Source organism: Furipterus horrens, unplaced genomic scaffold, assembly GCF_987537825.1.
Source record: "Furipterus horrens unplaced genomic scaffold, mFurHor1.1.pri manual_scaffold_6, whole genome shotgun sequence".
Taxonomy (NCBI): domain Eukaryota; kingdom Metazoa; phylum Chordata; class Mammalia; order Chiroptera; family Furipteridae; genus Furipterus; species Furipterus horrens.
In genome coordinates, this window is record NW_028327176.1 from 13,781,666 (window position 1) to 13,802,879 (window position 21,214).

Here is a 21,214-nt window from a genome sequence, read left to right on the forward strand (position 1 = left end):
GGAGCAACAAAATGGTCTACCGCTTGACAAGTATTTCCTGACCTCTGTGATCAAAACACTGCTAAGTTTGATAAAACAACTGTGTTAGACACGGTCCCTAACTCCAGTGGGAAAGACGGGCATACTAACTAGGTACAGATGAACTATAATACAAATTACATTATGTGAAGTGTTGAAATACAGACGCAAATCAGTACCATGAAAACACAAAGGAGAGGTGGCCTGGGGGTAAGTGGGGCAGAACATGAGAAAGGTTTCCCCAAAGTGGGACCACGTGAGCTGCACTGTGGAAGATTATTAGTAAGATGGCTCTGAAGAGAAGAGGGCCGTGAACAGTGTGTCAGGCACACCACGGGGACTGAGCTCGGGCTAAGGTGGCTAATTAGGGCTGCGTCAGCAAAGGTAGTGTCTGGATGATGGAGACTGGCACCCATGCTACTGAGCGAGGGCTTCATCCTGTAACTAGCAGAAGCCACTGAGCACTCTGTTAGGCACAAGCATAATAAAATAATAAAAAATGTAGCACCTAGCTTGAGTTGTTCAATAGAAATGTAATTTTAGTCATACCTGCAGCCTCAAATGTAATTTAAAATTTTCCAGCAGCCACACTAAAAGAAGGAAAGATAATTTTTCTTAACCCAGTATTATCTAAAATATTAGCATTTCTTTAGCATAGTTATTACAATATTATTGACTATTTTCTATGCTGTACTTTATATCCTGTGACTATTTTGTAATGACCTATGTGTACCTCTCAAGCCCATATTAGCATGTCTATATGTAATCAATAGGATTAATATGTTATCTTACATTCTGAGGGTTTTTTGGTACTAGATATTTGCACAGTCTTTGTATTACGTATTTTACACTTGCAGCACATCTGTTTGAACAGCCACAGCTCAAGTACTCAATAGTTACATGTTGCCATGGCCACTATATGGGACAAGTAGGAACAGAGGATGGCAAAGGGTATATTCTACCCACAAACCCTAGTTCCTCAGTTCTCAAAAGATACACTTCCCCTCCTGCCCAGAAAGAGAGTTCCTGGTCACAGAAGAGGTGGCAACTCTGGGTCCATCAAACTTAGTGTTTCTTTAGAGCAGGGTTTCTTGGAGCCTAATATGCTAATGTGCATTGTGATCCTCCAAGAGAAATACACAGTGTGCAGCATTGTCCAAGTTTATTTGACCTATCACAGGTCAGAAATGCCAGGAACATGTTTTAGTAGTTGCTGGGGCAGGGGGAGCATGAAGCCGGGAGGCAGGCAGAGGCAAAGGTGCAGAAGGAAGCACCAGGGTGCTGAGTGTGACAAAGGCTGGGAGAGGAGGCTCCTCACAGGTGTCAGTGCTGTGGGCAAGTGGAGGAGGCCGCGCCCTCCAAAGGCGTCACTGGATTCGGCAATGCCAAGGTCGTCGCCACCTTCACAAGAGCAGTGTCAGTGGAGCAGGGGGACAGAAGACAAAGTACCCTAAATTAGTTAAGTGACAGAGGAAGCCTGGGGATTGGCCATGAGTGTAGACCCCTTTAGTGACATTTGGCAGTGAGACCAGAGAGGGTGCTTGAGAAGGGAGCTGGATTGAAGGAAAGGTACTTGTTTTAAATAATGGGTTGGGAGGGACCCGTAACCATGTGTCTGGGCTATTTTAAGGTCAGGGAAGGGTCCTGCAGGAGAGGGTCAGTTCAGGATGCTGGTTTTAGGAAGAAATAGACTAAGTCTCATCCCTAGACACAGCAAGGAAGTAAGGGGTGAGTGAACAAGGAAGTAAAGGGCAGGCAGTAAAAGGGGCATTTTCCCCCCTGACATCAGAGGTAAGAACATCTTAAAGTGAAGGGAGGGGACCAGGACAGAAAGTCGAACAGAGCATGCAAGTTTATAAACCATTATAATGAAATGCAAAAGGTTCAGCTAGGGGTGGGGTACAAGGATTGTCGCCCCATTCATGCTGATAAAGTTAATGCCACATACGTTCCAGCCTTAGAGATGATAAAATATCTGAGACTTCTACTATTCCAAGATAACAAACAGAGAGGCCAATGCTTGTGGGTTTTAATGTGTCATTCCCCAAAGTGTGACATGTATCCAGGTGGTACACAATGCAGTGGCATGCAGAACAGTACCCAAGAAGACTCACTTTACTTTAATGGTTATTTATTTTAGTGACCCACTGGTAGCTCATGACCTGTGCTTTGGAAAACACTGGTCTCAAGCATGTGACCATTTAATCATTTTGATATCTTTGAAAAATTCTCGAGATGGTGAGACCAGCAGATTCTTCACAAGCTCAGCACAGCGATGATCCCTCCGAGACCATTTTTTAAAATCCTTCGTTCTATCATTACCTGTTTGGAAAGGAAATTGGGACCCATTGACGTGTCGCGGGCGTGGCTAACTCCCTGCTCTGGAGCACGGAGCGGTGTGCGCCGTCCGCGGAAGTCCCGGCTCCGCAGAGAGCTGTGTGGTTCTTTCAAGGCGGCCTTTGGGAACCCAGTGCACCTGCTGACAGACGTCTGTTTCTGCAAAGACGACTAAACTCATCACTTGAAACTCTACCCTGTTTTTCCATAGGGTGTGCCGACCTCCAAAGCCTGGACACCATGCAGCCGACGGAGAGGAAGAGGCAGGGCTACATTCACGAGCTGATTCAGACGGAAGAGCGGTACGTGGATGACCTTCAGCTCGTCGTGGAGGTGAGAGGCCGCCACGCACCGGCTCTGGGAGCGGAGGGGATGAGGGCCCTCCACGGGAGGTATCCTCTTTGATGTGTGAATTAGAAGTAGTGACAGGCATTCTCACACTCTGAAAATGCTTCCTCTGCCCCTTGGAGGGGGCTTGAAGCTTGAAGATCTGAAGTCAACTCTTTTTCCCAGATTAGGTCACTCAGAGTGAAGAGAGAGGGAAAGAATAAGAGGACTCTCAAGTGCCTCCGTCGGAAGTGGTAGAGGCCCCGTCTAGGAGGACAAGGTGGAGAGTAGATGGGAGGGCACTAAAGCAAACTCGCCTACCTCAACTTTTTGCCTGACTTTGTTTACACTGCTGCTTTCACACCTGATATTTTCATGAACTTTGATCTTTTCAGAGGATTTACTAAGCAGTGGGAGTGTTCACCTAACATTTGTAGCAGTTTGCAAAAACAAGTAGGACCATGTAGTAAAATGTAGTATTTCCCAGTTATCCTCTATTTACTGTTTATGTTTGTGCCTGTTGATGTCACCGGTGACCTCTGAGCTGATACCAGCTGTTCAAGTAATTCTTTAAGCTCATTTGTGTTTGAGTAGTTCTGTTATAGTTGTTTCCATGGCTTTTGGTTCCCACTGAATGGGTCAAGGCCCTCAGATGAGAAGCACAGTTAAGTAAACCACTGGAGGAGAGCAGGTGACCCCACATAGGCCCAACAGGTGCAGTGTATACCTGGCCGTGACCTTGGTAACAGCACAGGGCAGAGGCTGCATCCTTCTGCATCTGCCCCCAGCAAGGACTGCCCTTGAGTCCTTCTCCACCCTACACGCAGGCTGGGATCTCCAAACAGACACACTCGTTCCCCTCACCTGTGCGCTGCACCCCTCGTCTCGGTTGATAATGTCTGTCTCCCCCGAGGCTACGAGCCCCTCAGAGCAGAGGCTGTATCCTTCATTCTGCATCCCCCATGCTTAGCCTGGCCTCTGCAACCAGGCCTTCCCATCAGAACTGAAGGGATTCGGTGTATGTGTATGTCTGCGTGGCTTTGACCAGGAAAAACAGCCTGCAAGAAAAGCCCATCTTTTTTACTCCTTCAAGCGTCAGCCCTGCCGCTGGTGAAATGACAGTCCTGAGGGATTGTACTTGGGTGTGGATGTACCTCGCCGGTACTGGCACAGAAGGCGAGCAGGGTTCAGGTGACTGCCCCACCTCAGCCCTGTCATTTAACCACTTAGGCCTTGGTTATTCCCACCCTGCCCACCTCACGAGATGCTCTGAAGGGCAAGGAGTCACGTTGGGGTCAGAACTTAGGATGAAAAGTACTGTTCTCAGGCAAAGCCTTCTCATGGCTGTTCCCATGGAGGTTCCCAGCAGGCCTGACCGTCTTCTCCTCGTCCGCTTGTCTCCTCTGTCACAGAGCAGGTGCGTAGAAGGAACAAACAGTAACGTACGTTAACCAGTGAACGAGGACACAGAGACCCCAGGCGCTTTCCCTGCTCTTCAGGGCAACCTCAGAGCAGGCCAGCCATCTTGCCAGGGCTTGCTCCCAGAGGCACGTCCTGACATCTTCAGTCTGACTTAGGAATTGTAGTGATTTAGGGAGTTCCAATTCATAGCACTTTTATCTCAATTCCTTAATTCCGTGTCAAGGTTAATTGAAAACCCATGTGATGCACTACGCTAGATAACAGATGAAAGAGAATGTTCCTGCCCTCCAGGAGCTCACGGTCACGGGGACTGACAGACAGACAGTTACAGAACAGTGCGGTGAGGGTGAGGAGAGGGGTGAACTCAGGTGCCTCCGGAGCCCAGAGGAAGGGGGCCACCCCGGCCAGGAAGGACAGGCCAGGAAGGACTTCCCCAGTTAGGCTTCAGCTGAGACCTGAAGGACAAGGACAAGTTTTCCATGCCAGGAAGTGGAAATAGAAGTGGAATTAGGGAATTAGGGTCCTGCAGATAGGCCAGTGTGGCTGGAATGTCCCGGACTTGAGAACCAGGCTGGTGAGGTTGGCAGAGGGGGGATCACATGGGCCTTGTGAACCTTGAGAAGTTTTCATTTTACTGTGTGGCCAATGGGTCATTTCAATAGAGAGTACCATGTCATGAGAAGAATTGTCTGAGGTACCTTTGCTGTTCCCCTTGTTGTTTAGTGGGAACTTGGACTTAGCGTCTAAAAGAGTTGAGTTTTAGTTCTAGTTCTTCCATCTTCTAGTTTGTGACCTTGAGCAAATCACTCTCTTGGCCTTTATTTCTTCATGGGTCAGTTGGGAATAATAATGCCTGACTCAGCTGACGTATGTCATCTATGAAGTTAATTGAGACCCCCCTCCAACATGCACGCACACAGCATATCTGTGTATACATCAGCGCTTTGTAAGTCTGCTCAGGGCTGCGGAATACTGATGCGGGGTATTACCATTTCCCTTTCAGTCCGCCATTGTCTGAAATCCATATCTGCCTGGCAGTCAGTCTTGGGGGTAACAAGTTATTGCTGTTTCTTTTGCTGAACTTCTCACGAACTGCTTCCGGAACATCGGGGTGCTCAACCTGACAACAGTCACCTTTCCCCAATTCGCAAGCTCTTACAGAGTGTAGTGCTTTGTGCCCAGGTGTTCGTTCAACCTTCACGACACCCCAGGCTATAGTGTGAGACTCTCCTGTCCTTGATGAGACTCCTGGACTCTAGAATCAACCTTGATAGCAATAAGTAGGGGAGTTACTCAGTTGAAAGGTAATAATCATAAATATGTGGATTGTAAGAACCATGATCGTATTACTTTCAGTGTCTGAAGGTGTCTTTGAGACAGCGTAGGCTGCATATTCATACTAAGCTAACTTGTGTCTTCTGTGTTTCAAATTTAGGTTTTTCAGAAGCGGATGGCAGAATCAGGCTCTCTCACTGAAGGAGAGATGGCCTTGATCTTTGTCAACTGGAAGGAGCTCATCATGTCCAACACGAAGCTGCTGAAGTAAGTGGAGAGACTCGCCTGCCCTTGCCGCGACTGCCCCCCAGCCCACCCCCACCCTGCACTGAGACTTCCACACATAACTCCCTGCAGGGCTTCTTAGCATAGGAACCTTGAACTGTCTTCTTCCTCAGGCTTTTCATTTTATTATCCTTGTATTAAATACTCTGTAACTGTAAAATACCTAATTATTGAAGTAAAGAAAGATAACAGGGAAAATACTTGGATTAAACAAAGGAATTACATCATTAAGCGCACAACAGATCAACAAATACTTGACTCTGTAGTCGGTAGGCAGAGATTAGGGATGGCTCCCGGACGGACCAGATGTAACTGGCCACTTTGGCAGGCTCCTGAGCCCCGTGTGAAATTCCATTCCGTGGGGTGATTTCCGTCCCCTGTGCTCAGGAGGACGGGCTCCTGGGAGGAGACATCGCAGTCCCAGATCTGTCTCCTCCCTCCTCCGGGCTCAGCAGCTCTCCTGGGCAGAGGCTGCCTCCACCTCAGGCCTGGTCTCTGCAGGCTCTGCTCCTGTTTTCCCTGTTGTGTATAGAAGTTTTCCTTCTTCTTGGTTCAGCTGAGAACAAGGTAGAATCTGTCAAAAGAAACGTTGCTAACAAACTGAGGTGAAACCGAACAGTTCCAAAGGTGCAGACATGAACTAGAAGAAACACCCCAGTACCGACCACATTTGTTATTCTTCTTTGCTAACATTTCATCCAGGTCAGCTTGGCCCGCAGAGCTTTACGGCCAAGCTGCCTCCTCCTCCTGACCGTTCCCTCGGAAGGCGCCAGAGGTGTTTAAGTAGCTTCCTGGTTATCACTAGCATTAGGCCCCACAGGAGGTCCACTAGAAACAGAAAGTGAGCGGGTGTGTTGTTTGCAGGGCCCTGCGGGTGCGGAAGAAGACGGGGGGCGAGAAGATGCCCGTGCAGACGATCGGGGACATCCTGGCCGCGGAGCTGTCCCACATGCAGGCTTACATCCGCTTCTGCAGCTGCCAGCTCAACGGGGCGGCTCTGCTGCAGCACAAGACAGATGAAGACATGGACTTCAAAGAGTTTTTAAAGGTAACTCCATTCTGGGGTTCACAGGGAGGCCAGCCCCATCCTGAGCCTGGAGGCAGAGGCTGCGGGCACAGTGGGAGCCGCAGTGACCGAGCGGAGTATCCTCTCAGCTTCCAAAGGAAACACAAAGATGGCACAGAATTTTCCGATTGCTTTGTGTTGCCTTTCGTGTTGATTTTTCTTGGCACTGGGACCCTGGTTTTGCCCATCTGAATATAGCAGAGTGCTTTTTATGGCTATTTATATAAATCAGCTGCTTTATACCCTCCCGCCCCCAAAATCCAGAAGGCTACTTTTTAAATTTTTTAAATTGTATTTTTCTTATGCCCATCTTATTCCAGGAAGAATGTAAAATAGCTAACTTAAGTGTATGAAATGTAACAAGGTAAAATAAAACTTAAAATGGGTGGATGAATGAAATGGGACAAAAGGAAGTGGGGGCAGGAAGAAAATGGCAGCACAAGAAATTAGGAAATACAGAAATTGCGTCTCTGATTCTGTGCATATACCAGAAGTGTGCACAGATGTCACCACACCTTCCAGACATGATTGGTTCCTCGATGCCAGGGTCATAAACTAAAAACACGCAGCTGGTAAGAAGGAAAGCTGCCCTGTACTCGGAAGGACAGCCCCTGCGTAATACAGCGAATCAGTGACACCCTTACGGGAACGCAGCCAGGAGCATCCTAGGACTGACTATTGAACAGAATGTTGTGTTTTGAGAAATCATTTTCATTGATGTTGTTCAGTGATAGAAACGTGTTAAAATGATGTGGGAAACGAAAGTAAAATCTGTTTCCTTGCCTTTTTTCCATTTCTTGTTGGATTTTTCAGTTCATGAAGTACTGCGTATTGAGCTCTGTTATACAGCTACAGGCATACCTTGTAGAAGAATGCCTAGTTTTAATATTTTTATTATCAGAAAAGAATGGAAAAGTAATTAAGTATAAAATAGAAGACGTATAGACTGAGGATAGAAATTCCAAAAGGAAAATAGAGGAAGTAATAAAGATAAAAGCAGAAAAGATGTCAATATATCCAAGAGCGGGTACATTGAAAGAAACTGGTAAGGCATAACTTAGGTAACTCGCATTGAAAAAGAGTAAAAACAAGAACACGTATAAAGATTATTTTTTTAAGTATAAGGGTATATGATTCAAAAATATATGCTAATATTGAAAACATTAACACAATTTGTAGTTCTCTATTAAAGTTTGAAAACTCGTTCAATAAGAATAGAAAATCTGAAGACAGTATTAACCAAGGAAAAAATTGAGTAACTTACCCCCAAAGAGGAGCTGGGTTCACTTGGTGGATTTAATGGTGAGCTTTTTCCACTATAAAGGAGAAGATTATTCCATATTATATAAACTGTTATAGATCAGAGAAGAAAATAGAAAGACTGCTAATTCATTGTGTAAGACAAAAGTGGCCCTGACCCAAGGCCGTTTTTCTATTTGTATTTAATTGCAAAAATGAAAAATAAAGTTATGACTCAATATTTATTACAAATATAGTTGTTAAAATCTTTTTTTTAAAAAATCTTATTTATTTTTAGAGAGAGGGGAAGGGAAGGAGAAAGAGGGAGAGAAACATTAGTCAGTTGCCTCTCGCACACCCCCAACTGGCTCACAGCCCAGGCATGTGCTCTGACCAAAAATCAAGCTGGGGACCTTTCAGTTTGCAGGATGACTCTCAACCCACTGAGCCACACCAGTCAGGGCTAGTTGTTAAAATCTTAATTAAAATATTAGTGAATAAAATTAAGCATTATGTGAAAAGAAGAGTCTATCACAACCAAATAGGTTCATCCCAGGATGCAAGATAGCAAGATAATACCGTGCTTAGAATAAGAGAGGCTTCAGAATTAGACAGTGCAGGTTGGAGTCTCAGCCCCGTCAACTGTCCGGTGTGTGACCAGGGCAAGTTTCGTAACATATGGTGCCCTCAACTCAGTGCCTTCATCTGTAACTGGGAGATGATCAGATAATACTTTCAAAGTATGTTAGCACGGCGACCGGTATATAGTAAGCATTCAGTAAATGCTTATTATATTTCTCTTTCTTGGGATGATCTCAGGGGTGCACGAACGGTTCAGTATAAGGCACTGAGGAGCAAATACAACATATATGATGCCAGGGCCAGAACTCTTCAATTGGTGATAAGGGGCTGGTTGCCTAGAAACAAACTAGAAGAAACAGAAAGAAACCAAGATAGTACAAACAAGCATTGATCAGATTAGGTAAATGTAGATTGGAAGTGCATGTGAATGTTTTTAAACAGTCAATAGTAAAATTAAAAATAGGACATTTACCTTTTAAAGCATAGCAAAAGGTTAAGATTCTTTTTCAAATAGCAATCACAGTAGCAATGTAAACAGAATGTCAGTGTCATCACAAGAGTAAAAGTAGTAAAGATAAATAAAAAGTTTATAGTCTCAGATTGAATTGCACAATAGCAATCACATTAAAAAGCAAAATATGATCATAAGCCATGTTCTAAAATTTTACTTTTTTAAAAGACTCGGAAAATATAGAAATAAAAACCATGAAAACTCTTGTTGTAGCAACATTTATAGATATATCCAAAAACAAAAAGAGGGAGCAATTTTAATATTTCATAGTGGGACATGATTAGATAAATTATAGTACGATAATTTTTCAGTCATTAAAATTGATCTTCCTAGAGTAGTAGCTACCACATTCAGGCTGGTACTAGTACCAGGAGAAGCACATAAGATGTAGTGTGTGGCTTCCTGGAGCCAGCAGGCTGGGGGGCGGGGCAGAGAGACACCCCAAACAGGAAACCTATGCTGTATTAGCCCAGTCCAGGTGAGGCGTTCTGATGGAGGTAGTCATGGGTTATTCTGGGGGTTCCAGAAGGATCTATGGAAGGGAGGGAAGGCAGCAAGGAAGGAGAGAGCCTGGACAAGAGAAGGCATAAGCTGAGTCTTCAGAGATGAGTATGAATTAGCCAAAGAGCAGAAGGAGAAGGGCTAGACCTAGCAAAGGTTAACACTTTCATTACCTGACGCATAGTAGGTGCTCAATAAATGGTAGCACTTGCTACTAATACGGTAAGGACCAGGGGAAGACAGAGGTGCAGGCAATCAAGACCTACTTAGAAGACAGAGGTTGGCATCACTGGTGACTCCTAGGTGTGGGGGCAAGGTGGGTAGGTGCAGAACGGTGCTACCAATGCCAGTAGACATGGAGGTGGAAAGGAGGCTTTATGAGAGGAGGGAAGGACTTCGTGTTGGGGCATGTGGATCTATTAGGGTGTCTTTGGGACATCCAGGTGAGAAGGGGGTAATGTGGCAGGTGCAGAGCTCCAGAGAGGGCCTGGGTTACAGACTCTGGGGCTCAGATGCAGGGCATCTGGGGCAGCGCCAGCAGCTATGAGTGGGCAGCAGAGAAGACAGAAGCGGGGAAGACTGGGAAGGTCAGTGGTTTGGGAAGGCAGCCGAGAGTGGTCCGGAAAGCAAAGGAGGGAGTGATTACGATCTCACAGGCTGTCCGACGCGTGTCAGGAAGAACTGAGAAGCATTGCTGGGTTTGGCACAGGAGCCGAGGCAGTCCTGCTGCTAATCTGAATGTATCAGTTTGGATCCTGAGATTTTAAAAGACATCAGAAATCTAAGAGGTCTGGAGTACAGCCAGTGTTCCCTGTTCTCACTGGGGCTGCGCCTTCCTCATGAGCCTCGTGCTTATTTTGCAGAAGCTGGCATCTGACCCTCGCTGCAAAGGCATGCCCCTTTCCAGCTTCCTGCTGAAGCCCATGCAGAGGATCACCCGCTACCCTCTCCTCATCAGAAGTGTGAGTGCCCCGCTGGGACAGAGAAGCGGGACCCTTTGAGGGCCACAGAGGGTGACAGCGAGCCTCCTGGTACACCAGCCCTCCTGCCCTGTGGTCTGACTCCTCTGTCTGACAGACCAGACACCGAGAAAGAGGTGGGGGGAGGGGGGACGGCAGGCATGAACACGCAATACAATCTGAAGAATCCTAGAAGTGAGCAAGTAAAAGAAGCATCCGATGTTGGGTAACCTGCCCCCCACTCCCCAGGAAACTCCCCAGCCTCCCGGAGTCATGAGTGTGTCGGGGCGGGAAAAAGGACCTCTCGTTCTCCAGGTGTGAAGCCCGTCTTGGGCCCAGATAGAGTCCACCATTAGCACAACCTTGGGTCCCAGTCTTTCTGCTGAGACCTAAGATGGTTTATCAACTGAACACCTTGACCTAGAAGTCCCGGGGGTGTCCAGCTCAGCATGTCCTGAGCACAGCTGTCTTTATCTCCTTACCTCAGCTTGCTGACTGAGCGACCCGAAAATCCATCCATCTTTTAGACATAGCAGCGTGGGCCTCCTGAGCCAATGTAACATCTCAGGAGAAGGCAGAATTTACAAAGGATTGCTCCACAGGCAATCGTTGATGGAATATTAATCATCTTACAGAAAAACAGTAGACATAATACAAGATTGTTGCTTTTATTACTGTCCCCTGACCACTGCTCTTTAAGCCATGTTAACTCAGTGCTGGGCTTACATTAGTTATGATACCGCACTGACTCCATATGCATAGTCCACACACAGTCCCCTGCCTGAAATATTTGGGGCCACATGTGTTTCAGAATTCAGGATGTCATTCAAACACTGTACATGATATGACACCCCCAAATGGGCAGCACCGGCAGCCAAGCACGTTATTATTCCTACAGCGAATATAGGAATAATCACTATAAGTAGGATAAATAAATACGTGTCTTCAGTTTAGGTCAGGTTTTGCCACCAAATGAGTATTGAAAAAAAAAGCCTTTAGCTGTCCATGGCTTTTTTATGCTTGGAATTATGGAAAAGCACCGTGGGCTCGCATGGCTGGAGTCCAGATGGGAGGCATCTGTTGAGGGGCCCGCCCATTCCTGGCCTCTGTTCTCTCACGTTTGTAACTTTAGTCTGAAGTCACTTCAGAATGAACCGAAGGTGCTTTTCTACATGCTGGCCGTGTAATTTTAGTGTATTCTTCCTGTAGCAGGGGATTCGTTGTTTTTATCAGATTTTTCAAAAGGTTCAGTGACCCCCCCAAAAAGTTACAAGCCATTTCTATTCAGCAAACGTACACATTTTTCAAAGTTGCAGCTGGTTTATGCTGGAGGGCTCACCCGAAAGGCACATGGCTTCAGTTACTGGGGAGTAACAGCCTGTTATGGAGACGCAGCTGGAGAGCCGTCAGAGACTCGCGGACTGGGGGGCCACACGAGCCACGCAGCATGGGGTGCACTCTCTTGTAACTGTGTCCCTTGTCTCCCCAAGAACTTGGGGGACTGTGAACCTCTCGAGGGCGCGTGACCGACCCGCGCACCGCAGTGTGTCCAGGGCCTAGCATAGCACCCAGCACCTCCAGGCAGCCCCGGGACCCCGGGGTGGGCGGGTGGTAGCTGCAAGGCACCCCACGTGACCCAGCTACTCTTTCCAGATTCTGGAGAACACCCCCGAGAACCACGTGGACCATTCTTCTTTAAAACTGGCCCTCGAGCGGGCAGAGGAGCTTTGCTCCCAAGTGAACGAAGGCGTTCGGGAGAAGGAAAACTCTGACCGGCTGGAGTGGATCCAGGCGCGCGTTCAGTGCGAAGGGCTCACGGAGGTGAGGCGTGGGGTGCCGCGGTGGGTGGGGAACCGGCTGTGCCTCGCTCGGCCCCTTCTCGGGCTGCCATCTTCCCTTCTTGCAAAGAGAGATTGGGTACCTGTGTTTTGAGGTCTTTGAATTCAGCTGACAGGCTCAGTATTCCGTGGGTGTAAGTAATCCTTTGCACTGTGCCTGCCTGGACCGTGAGCAGGAGCTGATGGGGCGAAGGTGAAGGATCACACCCACATGCCAACTAGAAAACTCTGCCAATGTTCCCCTGGGTCCACGGCCTGTCAGGGGATGCCGGGGCGGTTTGTGCTGGGACCTACAAACTGACAGTTCCTTTTTCTTTAAGCAACTTATTTTCAACTCGCTCACCAACTGCCTGGGGCCCCGGAAGCTACTGCACAGTGGGAAACTGTACAAGACCAAGAGCAACAAGGAGCTGCACGGATTCCTCTTCAACGACTTCCTGCTTCTCACCCACATGGTCAAGCAGTTTGCCGTGTCCTCGGGCTCTGAGAAACTTTTCAGCTCTAAGTCCAATGCTCAGTTCAAAATGTATAAAATGGTAAGTGCCAGGAGGGCGATGAGGTCTCTCCTGTACATTCAGGACCCCCTTCCCGGCCCGAGCCTCTCCTGTCCTCATGGGACTCTGCGCCTGTCTCCAGGTGGCTCAGGCTTCCTTTGTCACTTCCCAGGGAAGAAGCCCCAGTGTGGCTGGCCCTTCGCTGCCCCTGGGACAGCCAACATGACCCATGATCCCTTTTGATGAGGGCCAGGTGTCCGTGTGTGGAGGCGAGAGCCTGTCACGTGAGCAGTCCCGGCTGCTTGGAGCTCCTGTCCCCAGTTCGGTGACACCTGATCTACCCCAGACATTTACTTTCACAAAATGTAGGCAGTTTTGTTTTCCCCAAATAAAAGACGCAGAAGCTCTGCCCCTCCCTCCGCCCCAAGACGCTCTTCAGAACGGAGCTCTCTGGGTGTCGGCGAGGGGCGTGTTCGCCCCGTCTCAGCCTGTCTTGGCCCTCATTGTTTCAGCCCATTTTCCTGAACGAAGTCTTGGTGAAACTGCCCACAGACCCCTCCAGCGATGAGCCTGTCTTCCACATTTCCCACATCGACCGGGTCTACACCCTCCGAACAGACAACATTAACGAGAGGTTAGTCCGGGCCGCGTGTGACCTGCTTGGAAGTCTAGGAGGAAGGCTGGATGTCCCCCTCTGCCGTAAACGCAGCCCGGTCTGTGCTCCAGTCCCGCTTACGCTGCAGCCTCAGCCTCTTACAGCCGGGCTCCCGCCCCGCCCCGCCCCGCTGCTGGGCCTTAGTTTGAACGTACAGTCTTCCCTCACTTACCGCGGGCATTACGTTCTAGACACCCCCACCCCCCACCCCGCGATAGGTGAAAATCCGCGGGGTAGGAACCTCACATTTATTTTAGTATTTACATATATTTTAAGGCTTTATAAGCCCTTCCCACACACTTATTAACCTTTCCCACTCCATTATTAACCTTTCCCACACTTTGATAAACACTACTTATGTTCTTAAACCTATTCTATACTCTTAAACCTACGTAACTTTAACAACACATGTATACAGTACCGAAAAATCCTGCGATATAGCGAAAAATCCGCAGTAATTATATATTTTAAAATCCCGCGATACAGTGAGGCCGCGATAAGTGAACCTCGATAGAGAGGGACCGCTGTGCTGGGAATCGCAGCCGCCTCCTAACAGGGTCCCTGCCCACAGGGCAGATGGCACGCACGCCCTCCTGAAGCCCCTCAGCAATAGTCGCTGCTCCCCTGGTCTCCAGAGGCCCTCCTCGTGCCTTTGGGGCACAGTGCCATCACTCAGCCCCAGGACAGGACAGGCCAGGCCAGGCCGGCTGCCGCCCCCATCCCCTCGCTCCTGGCTGCTGGGGCCTGTGGGGTGTAGCTCAGACAGCAGGTCTGTGGCGCAGACAGGGCTGCTCCTTCCTGCGCGCAGCCGCGCACGGCACAGCCTGCCACCCTGCCACTGGCGTCGTGGGCTGCCCTCCCTCTCTGCGTGCCCGGCGCCAGGGTCTGCTGTGCTGTAAGTGGTCGGGAGCTGGCCGGGGATTCTCAGCTCACCCCTGTCTGAGCGCACTAGTCCTGCGGTTGAACGGACGCTAAGTCTGTGATGGGAGGCGTGTTCGAGCTGAGGCGGGCCACAGAGAGGACAGCCAGTGCAGAGCTCTGGGCTCCTGGCTGGACCTGGGAGGGGCGTGGGACGGTGCCAGTGGCCGTGCTCTGCTTCTCCTCCAGAACGGCCTGGGTCCAGAAGATCAAGGCTGCTTCTGAGCAGTACATCGACACGGAGAAGAAGAAACGGGAGAAGGCCTATCAAGGTAGTCCTCGTGCCCTGGACTGTGGGGCCCAGCCACCAGAGGGCCCTGGGAGGAGGGGGGCCTGGTGGGACCTGACCTTCAGGGCACAGGCGCTGCTGTTGCCCCTGCGGGAGGGGCAGGTGTGGGTGGAGAGACCAGGCTCGCTGCAGGATCAGACAGCGCAGCTCAGCTGCTGCTGCCGCCTCCGCCTGCGAAGCTGGTCCAAACCTCCTGGGGCCTCCCGGAGCCCCTCACCCCCACCCACTACAAGCGGGGCATCACCCAGTGGGAGCTGGACCTCCCTTCTCTCTGTGGCAAAGTCTGTCCCTTCTCCCCCCACACTCGTTCTTCACTCCTGTTTTCAGCACGGGGAGTCCTTTCCAGGCAAAAGCAGCCCCGCCTCTGGGTGGTCCATTGGCCCCATCAGGACTCGCCTCTGTGGGCTGTTCCTTCAGCTCATAAACACTCTGCTCCTCCTCTCCTGCCCCAGCCTCACCCTGTCCCTCCTCCAGACCCTCCGCCTCCCTCTCCCTTGATACCAGGCCCTGGACCTTAGGTCACCCCCCATTCCTCCTCGCTCGCCAGCCTGTCATTCCGCTTGCTGTCCCCATGAGTCTGCAATGGCTCCCTCGCACAACACCAGTGTCCTAACCAACACCTCGGCTCACTTCCCTCCGCGAGCTCCCTGCCACCCAATGGCGGGAAGTGGAGGGTCCTCCCTCACCCTGGACCCCATGATACCCCTAAGTGTCCTCCTGTTCCTGAATCTCCTGTCATCTCCTTCCTCGTGGTGTACCCCAGACTGCTGCTGCCCCCCGACCCTCTCTCGCACCTCAGCCCACCCCGGCGTCTCTGACCTTGGTGGGCTGACCTCTCCTGAGCCCACACTGTGCGTGCACATCTGCTCACCATTCCTGGGTGTCAGTGGGCGGCATAGAGCAGCACCTCCAGTGGCGTGAATTAGCCTCCACCTGGAGGGAGGTCCTCCTGAGAACCCCTGTGACAGGCTGTGCTGTCTGCCCACTCTACCCCGATGACACCTCTCCTCCAGTCGGTGGCCGGTCCCGCGTCCCCTCCAGCGCTCTCTTTCCCATTGGCTGGTCCTTTCCTTTCCCAGTGGCACTGCCCTGTTAAGACCCAGTGGTCCCCACCCAGGCTATAGTGCAAGGACCCCCGTGGCCCCATCACTTATCCCCTTCCTTTCTGGAGTCTTCTATTTACAGGGCCAATCTTAGTACCTCTCTCCCTCCTGAAGCATCTTCCCTGTTGCCTCCCAAACAAAGGGCAAAGTTCTTACCCCCAAAAGCAGGCCCCCCCCCCCACTGCCTAGCGGAACAGCTGCCTTTGAAACCCTGCCCCGCCACCCCCGGGCGTCCGTCCCTGCCCAGGCCTCCCGTGTGTGTGCCTGGTTGCTGTGGTCGCAGCTCTACATGTTTTTTTATTCAGGTTTCCCTTATATTGATTGTTATGTGCTCCTGAAAGGTATGTGCACCTCCGCTTTTGCCAATTAAATCCCGTTTTAATGGTATTTGAAAGGCTTGCTGTTGGACAATCAATGATTGAATCAGTTATAAAACATACAATGATCTCTTAATTGGTCAAAGATGTGAATCAAAAGTTTTCCCACGTTCGTTTTGCTTAATAGCAGTATCTGTACCTATGCATTGTCCATGTGTTTAATTCTTTAGACATTTATTGGTAACTTACTCTGTGTGAGGCCCCATGCTAGCCTTAACCAGGCCTGCAGAGTGGAATGGGGCCCAGCCCGCCCACCCTGGAAAGGTGGGCGCTGATGAGAGGCGGCCCCTCCTCACGGGGGAGGTTCTCCTTGCCTGGAGCTTGGAAAAATCAGTAGCTCACCAAGCCGCCTTTCTGTTTGTTTTTATGCCCCTGAGGACAAAACCTGCTCAACTAACTTCATATTTACCGAGATAATCTTGAGTTCACTGACTCATTTCTCTCCATATTGAAAGCATTTCTGAGCACCTCCTTAAATAAAGTCTTAAGTGAAACTGCTTTGTAAGCTGAAGTGTTTGCATGTAACTGGAAATACGGCCAGTGCTTAAGAAAATACACTTTGGTATCTGATGTCCAAGTTTTTACTCTGCCACTTAGAAGCGCTGTGATCTGAGTGTGAGTCAGTCCTTTCTAAGCCTCAGTTTTCTCATTTGTGGAGATGACAGTTATAAAGAGCTACCTTAGAGGGTAACCGTGTAGTTTAAATGACACACGTAAACGTCTAGCACACGCCTAACACAAAATAAGTATCCAATAAATGTTAGTAAGTATCCAGTAAGTGCTGAACAAATACAATGCATTATAATTGTATTAATATTACTATTTGCTAGGCAATTGAGGGGTAAATACAAGGATGGATAAATATCTGTGCTCTACAATGGCTCCTCCTGGCAGAGGAGATGGACGTAACATAGAACTTCAGGCCCGGCGGGCCGTGGGGGGCTCAGGAGCCCAGGCTAATGGCTGCACGGAGGAGGGACGGGGTCTGGGAGGCGAGGTGAGGGATTGGACCTGCATCTTGAAGGACGAGTCGGACGCTGACGGGTAGAGATAGCAGGGGCCACGGCCTGGGCAAAGACGCAGAGCAGCCAGACGCCGGTGCTGGGCCCCGCGCGGTGGCAGGTGAGGCTGGCCAGGGTCAGGCAGGCTGGAAGGACGGACCGTGAGCAAGAACGGCTCTGTGCCATCACTGCAGTGCTGTCTGCGTTCTCAGAGAAGAAGTCAGCGTGACTCGTCTTCCTGTTTTGTAGCTCGCTCTCAAAAGACTTCGGGCATCGGGCGTCTGATGGTGCATGTCATTGAAGCCACAGAATTAAAAGCCTGTAAACCCAATGGTAAGTGCTTTCTTCATTCAGCCGGTGTGGTAACGGCCCCGTTGTTTGCTGACGACTCCTCTGAGCATTGAACAATAGGATGCTTTAAAAAAGTCCTTCTCCCAATGCCACTAAAATGGTTATTGGACCAATATTATTATCACTGTTTTCCCAGGAAGCACTGGTGCCTCCTCCCGCTGTGCTTCTGGGTGGGGAAAGTCGCCCTGACCCTTGCCCAGGCTTTTGGGGAGCAGTCGGGGCATTGGCGCCCACCCAATCCCTCCCGGGCTGTGTGCTCTGGGCCCTGGGGACATGGAGACCACAGGCAGATGTGGGCCCTCAGGCAGTGGCCCCTGCTGCCTCGTCTGTAGAGAAGCACCCGTTTTCATCCTGCTTCTGCTCAAGGAATGCTCTGCTGCCACTCATCTTACCTCCGTGTGCCACGTGTATCCTTGGTTTGTTTTCGTTCAGGAAAGAGCAATCCATACTGTGAAATCAGCCTGGGCTCCCAGAGCTACACCACCAGAACCCTCCAGGACACACTCAATCCCAAGTGGAACTTCAACTGCCAGTTCATCATTAAGGATCTTTACCAAGATGTGCTGTGTCTAACCATGTTTGACAGAGACCAGTTTTCGCCAGATGGTAAAGTATAACTCGTCCAGGGGATCAGATGTTTCCCCAGCCCTCTAGGATCTGGGGCCTAGATCCAGGGTGCTCAGCCTCATTTCTACCCCACAGCCCCTAAGGGAAGTGACCTAGGCCCATGGTCTTCACAGCTCACGGTGGCAGCTGGTGGGCAGTGCCTCCTCAGGGGAAGGGGCAGCCTCGCGTGTTTCAGGCCTCTGACCCTGCCGCTGCCACAGAGACCACGGACATGGTGCCCCAGGGGTGAGACTCCCCGGAGCAGAGACGTGGATTCCAAATAGGCAGTTTCCCTCGCTCGAGTCTGTTGCGCATACCTCCATTCAGTAGCCGGCAGCCATTAACCACAAGAAGTTACTTGGTTTAGATTTGAACAGTTTTCTAAAGATGAAGACTTTTGACTCTCACATATTTATTCTGCAGATTTCCTGGGTCGCACTGAAATTCCAGTGGCAAAAATTCGAACGGAACAGGAAAGCAAAGGCCCTACAACCCGCCGACTCCTGCTGCATGAGGTGCCTACGGGGGAGGTCTGGGTTCGCTTCGACCTGCAGCTTTTTGAGCAGAAAACTCTCCTGTAGGGGCCTTGGGTGTCTGCCCACCGGGCTGGGGCTGGAGAAGGCGGCCGAAGGAGCATCCTCAGCTTCTTCGATCACAAGGCCACGCACGCTGGGCCCTCCGTTTTATTGCACACTAAATCGCTAGCAATCTATGCAAACACGGTCTTTCCTATAAATAAACCGAACCCCCTAGCACAGTGCCTTGTATTAGTGTTAACATATCCGCCTGTGTTTAGATGCCAAGGTTTCCATTTTCAGGGCTATAAAAAGTATTATGTGGAAATGAGGCATCGGACCACCAGACGTTACCACTTGGTTGAATGTGTCCACTGTGGTTGGTTTTGGTGATGCTGTAACCATTCCACGCCCTGTGACCTCTGCTGGGTCACAGCCACTCAGGATGTGAAGGATTGGGAAGCAATGCTGCAGCCTCAGTGTGGGAACAGCCTGATACTGAAATAGTGTCTACTCATGCACTGAATAAAAAACGAACTTGATCATTATATTCCTGATTAGATTTTATCATTCTCTGCTGAGACAATATAGTTTGAAATCTAAGGGAGAAAGCTTGATTTACTTTAAATACTGTGAACGCTAATGATGTGGAAGATATTTTTCAACTTTAATTTTCTGAAACGTAAATTATTTATGTAAATTCCTTGTTTTTGCATATTTCATAGGACATGCGTCTTTAAGCTTTATCATTGCCAATATGTACAGAAAGAATAAAGTATAAGTTTATGAACGTAACTTCTCTCAGACCTTGACTGATTTACTTTCTACGTGAAAGGCTGCTTCTAATGGAGCCAAATTTCCTTTCTGTGACAGTGGGAGAAAACAAGGACAGGGTGGGGAGGGAGAGTATTCAGGAGACCCCCCGGGGCATCGTCTGGACTGTGCCATTGACTTGCTCTGTGACTGGTAAATGTTCCCACTGTGTCTGGGGCTCAGTTTCTTTGATGGCTAGACTGGAGGGTGTCTGTGGGTGCTAGAGGCCTGCTGCTAACCTAGCTCAGTAGAAACCTCGGGGCTTACTTAGGAGTGAAGGTATCAAAAATCAACAGCAGGGCCCTGCAGCTCCAGAAGCACTTGTCCCTCTGTTCCTACTCCCTGTTGACCATATTCTCACCTGTCAGAGCTACTTGATCAGCCTCAATTTTTTAAATCCTCACCCTAGGATATGCTTTTATTGATTTTAGAGAGAGAAAGAGAGAAACATTGATGTGAAAGAGAAAACATTGCTTGCCTCCCTTACACGCCCCAACCAGGGATCAAACTTGCAACCTAGGTGTGTGCCCGGACTGGGGATTGAACCTGCAACCTTTTGGTGTATGGAATGGTGCTTCAACTAACTGAGCCACCTGGCCAGGGCTCAGCCTCAATTTTGAAGTATGAAATTTGTTTCAAAAGTTGAAAAAGCCCTGGCTGATGTGGCTCAGTGGATTTAGTGCTGGCCTGCGAACCAAAGGGTCGCTGGTTCAGTTCCCCGTCGGGGCACATGCTTGGGTTGTGGGCCGGGTCCCTGGTTGGGGTCACACAAGTGGCAACCAATTGATGATTCCCTCTCTTTCTCCCTCCCTTCCCCTCTCTAAAAATAAATTTTTTAAAAGTTGAAAAAAATAAGGTCATATATACTAAATCCCCGGGTTAATGAGTACAACTGAGTAAATAACCTGTCTTCTGGAAAGAATCACACAGGCTGCAGACCTGACCTCTCAAGGAACAGGTCTTCTCAAGCAACTGGAGGAACAGGAGGATTCAGATGTGCCCCCCAGCATCGCGTCCATTTCTGTCTAACCGTACCCACTGGGCAAGGAGCTGGAAAACAACCCAGGTCAAATTTTTACAAATCCATCACTTAATCATTCCAGATATTGATCCTGGGCACCGACTGGTTAAAATATAGACATAAAAGAAATATGCCCCAGTGTTGAAGGAAGAAACACCACTCAATATCGGAAACGAAAGCAGCCTAGTGTATTTGCTTAAGGAAGGGCAGGCCTGGCTGGCTGCTCGGGCACAGCCTCGCTGAGCAAAGAAAACTGCTTGGTCTATTGGGGTTTGGGAAGCAAGTTTTGTGTTGGTTATGGAGGCCAGGGTGGGGTGACATCTAGGTAAGGGGGAAACAGGATTGGTTCCTGTCACCGGGAACGTCCCAGGCGTGACTAAACCTCTGCTTTATAAACTTAAAGGCTTTAGAAGAAACAGTCTGGGGCTTACGATCCCTAGCCGCAGCGCGGCCCTACCCTCTGGTGGCCACCCCGTGCAGTGCCATCGTGGAAAACCTTTGACCACAATTGAGGAAAAAAATTTTCATTATATGGGTTGTCTGGCTACATTGTAGACAACTGTGAAGACATGAAATAAAAGAATAAAAAGTAATCACATAACCCGAGTACCCTTGGCACTGCCTGGGCTTCCAGTCTTACGTGCGTGTTATACCTAATTCACCGATTCAATCGTACCTACGGAGAGCCCGCCAGTCCCAGGCTCTGGTCCT

At 49.5% G+C, this 21,214-nt stretch overlaps 1 protein-coding gene across 1 annotated transcript in view; it reads left to right on the forward strand.

Annotated features, from left to right (window-relative positions):
* ITSN2 (intersectin 2) overlaps window positions 1-19,455 on the forward strand; it is a 120,880-nt gene extending 101,425 nt beyond the window's left edge. Inside the window, exons 30-40 of the mRNA XM_090280983.1 lie at window positions 2,567-2,688; window positions 5,540-5,646; window positions 6,529-6,712; window positions 10,427-10,525; window positions 12,176-12,343; window positions 12,681-12,896; window positions 13,367-13,488; window positions 14,617-14,699; window positions 17,447-17,530; window positions 17,981-18,154; window positions 18,578-19,455. Of these exons, the coding sequence (XP_090137109.1) occupies window positions 2,567-2,688; window positions 5,540-5,646; window positions 6,529-6,712; window positions 10,427-10,525; window positions 12,176-12,343; window positions 12,681-12,896; window positions 13,367-13,488; window positions 14,617-14,699; window positions 17,447-17,530; window positions 17,981-18,154; window positions 18,578-18,735 (1,517 nt within the window). The 3' untranslated portion in view covers window positions 18,736-19,455. The remainder of the gene's footprint in view (window positions 1-2,566; window positions 2,689-5,539; window positions 5,647-6,528; window positions 6,713-10,426; window positions 10,526-12,175; window positions 12,344-12,680; window positions 12,897-13,366; window positions 13,489-14,616; window positions 14,700-17,446; window positions 17,531-17,980; window positions 18,155-18,577) is intronic.
* The last annotated feature ends 1,759 nt before the right edge of the window (window positions 19,456-21,214 follow it).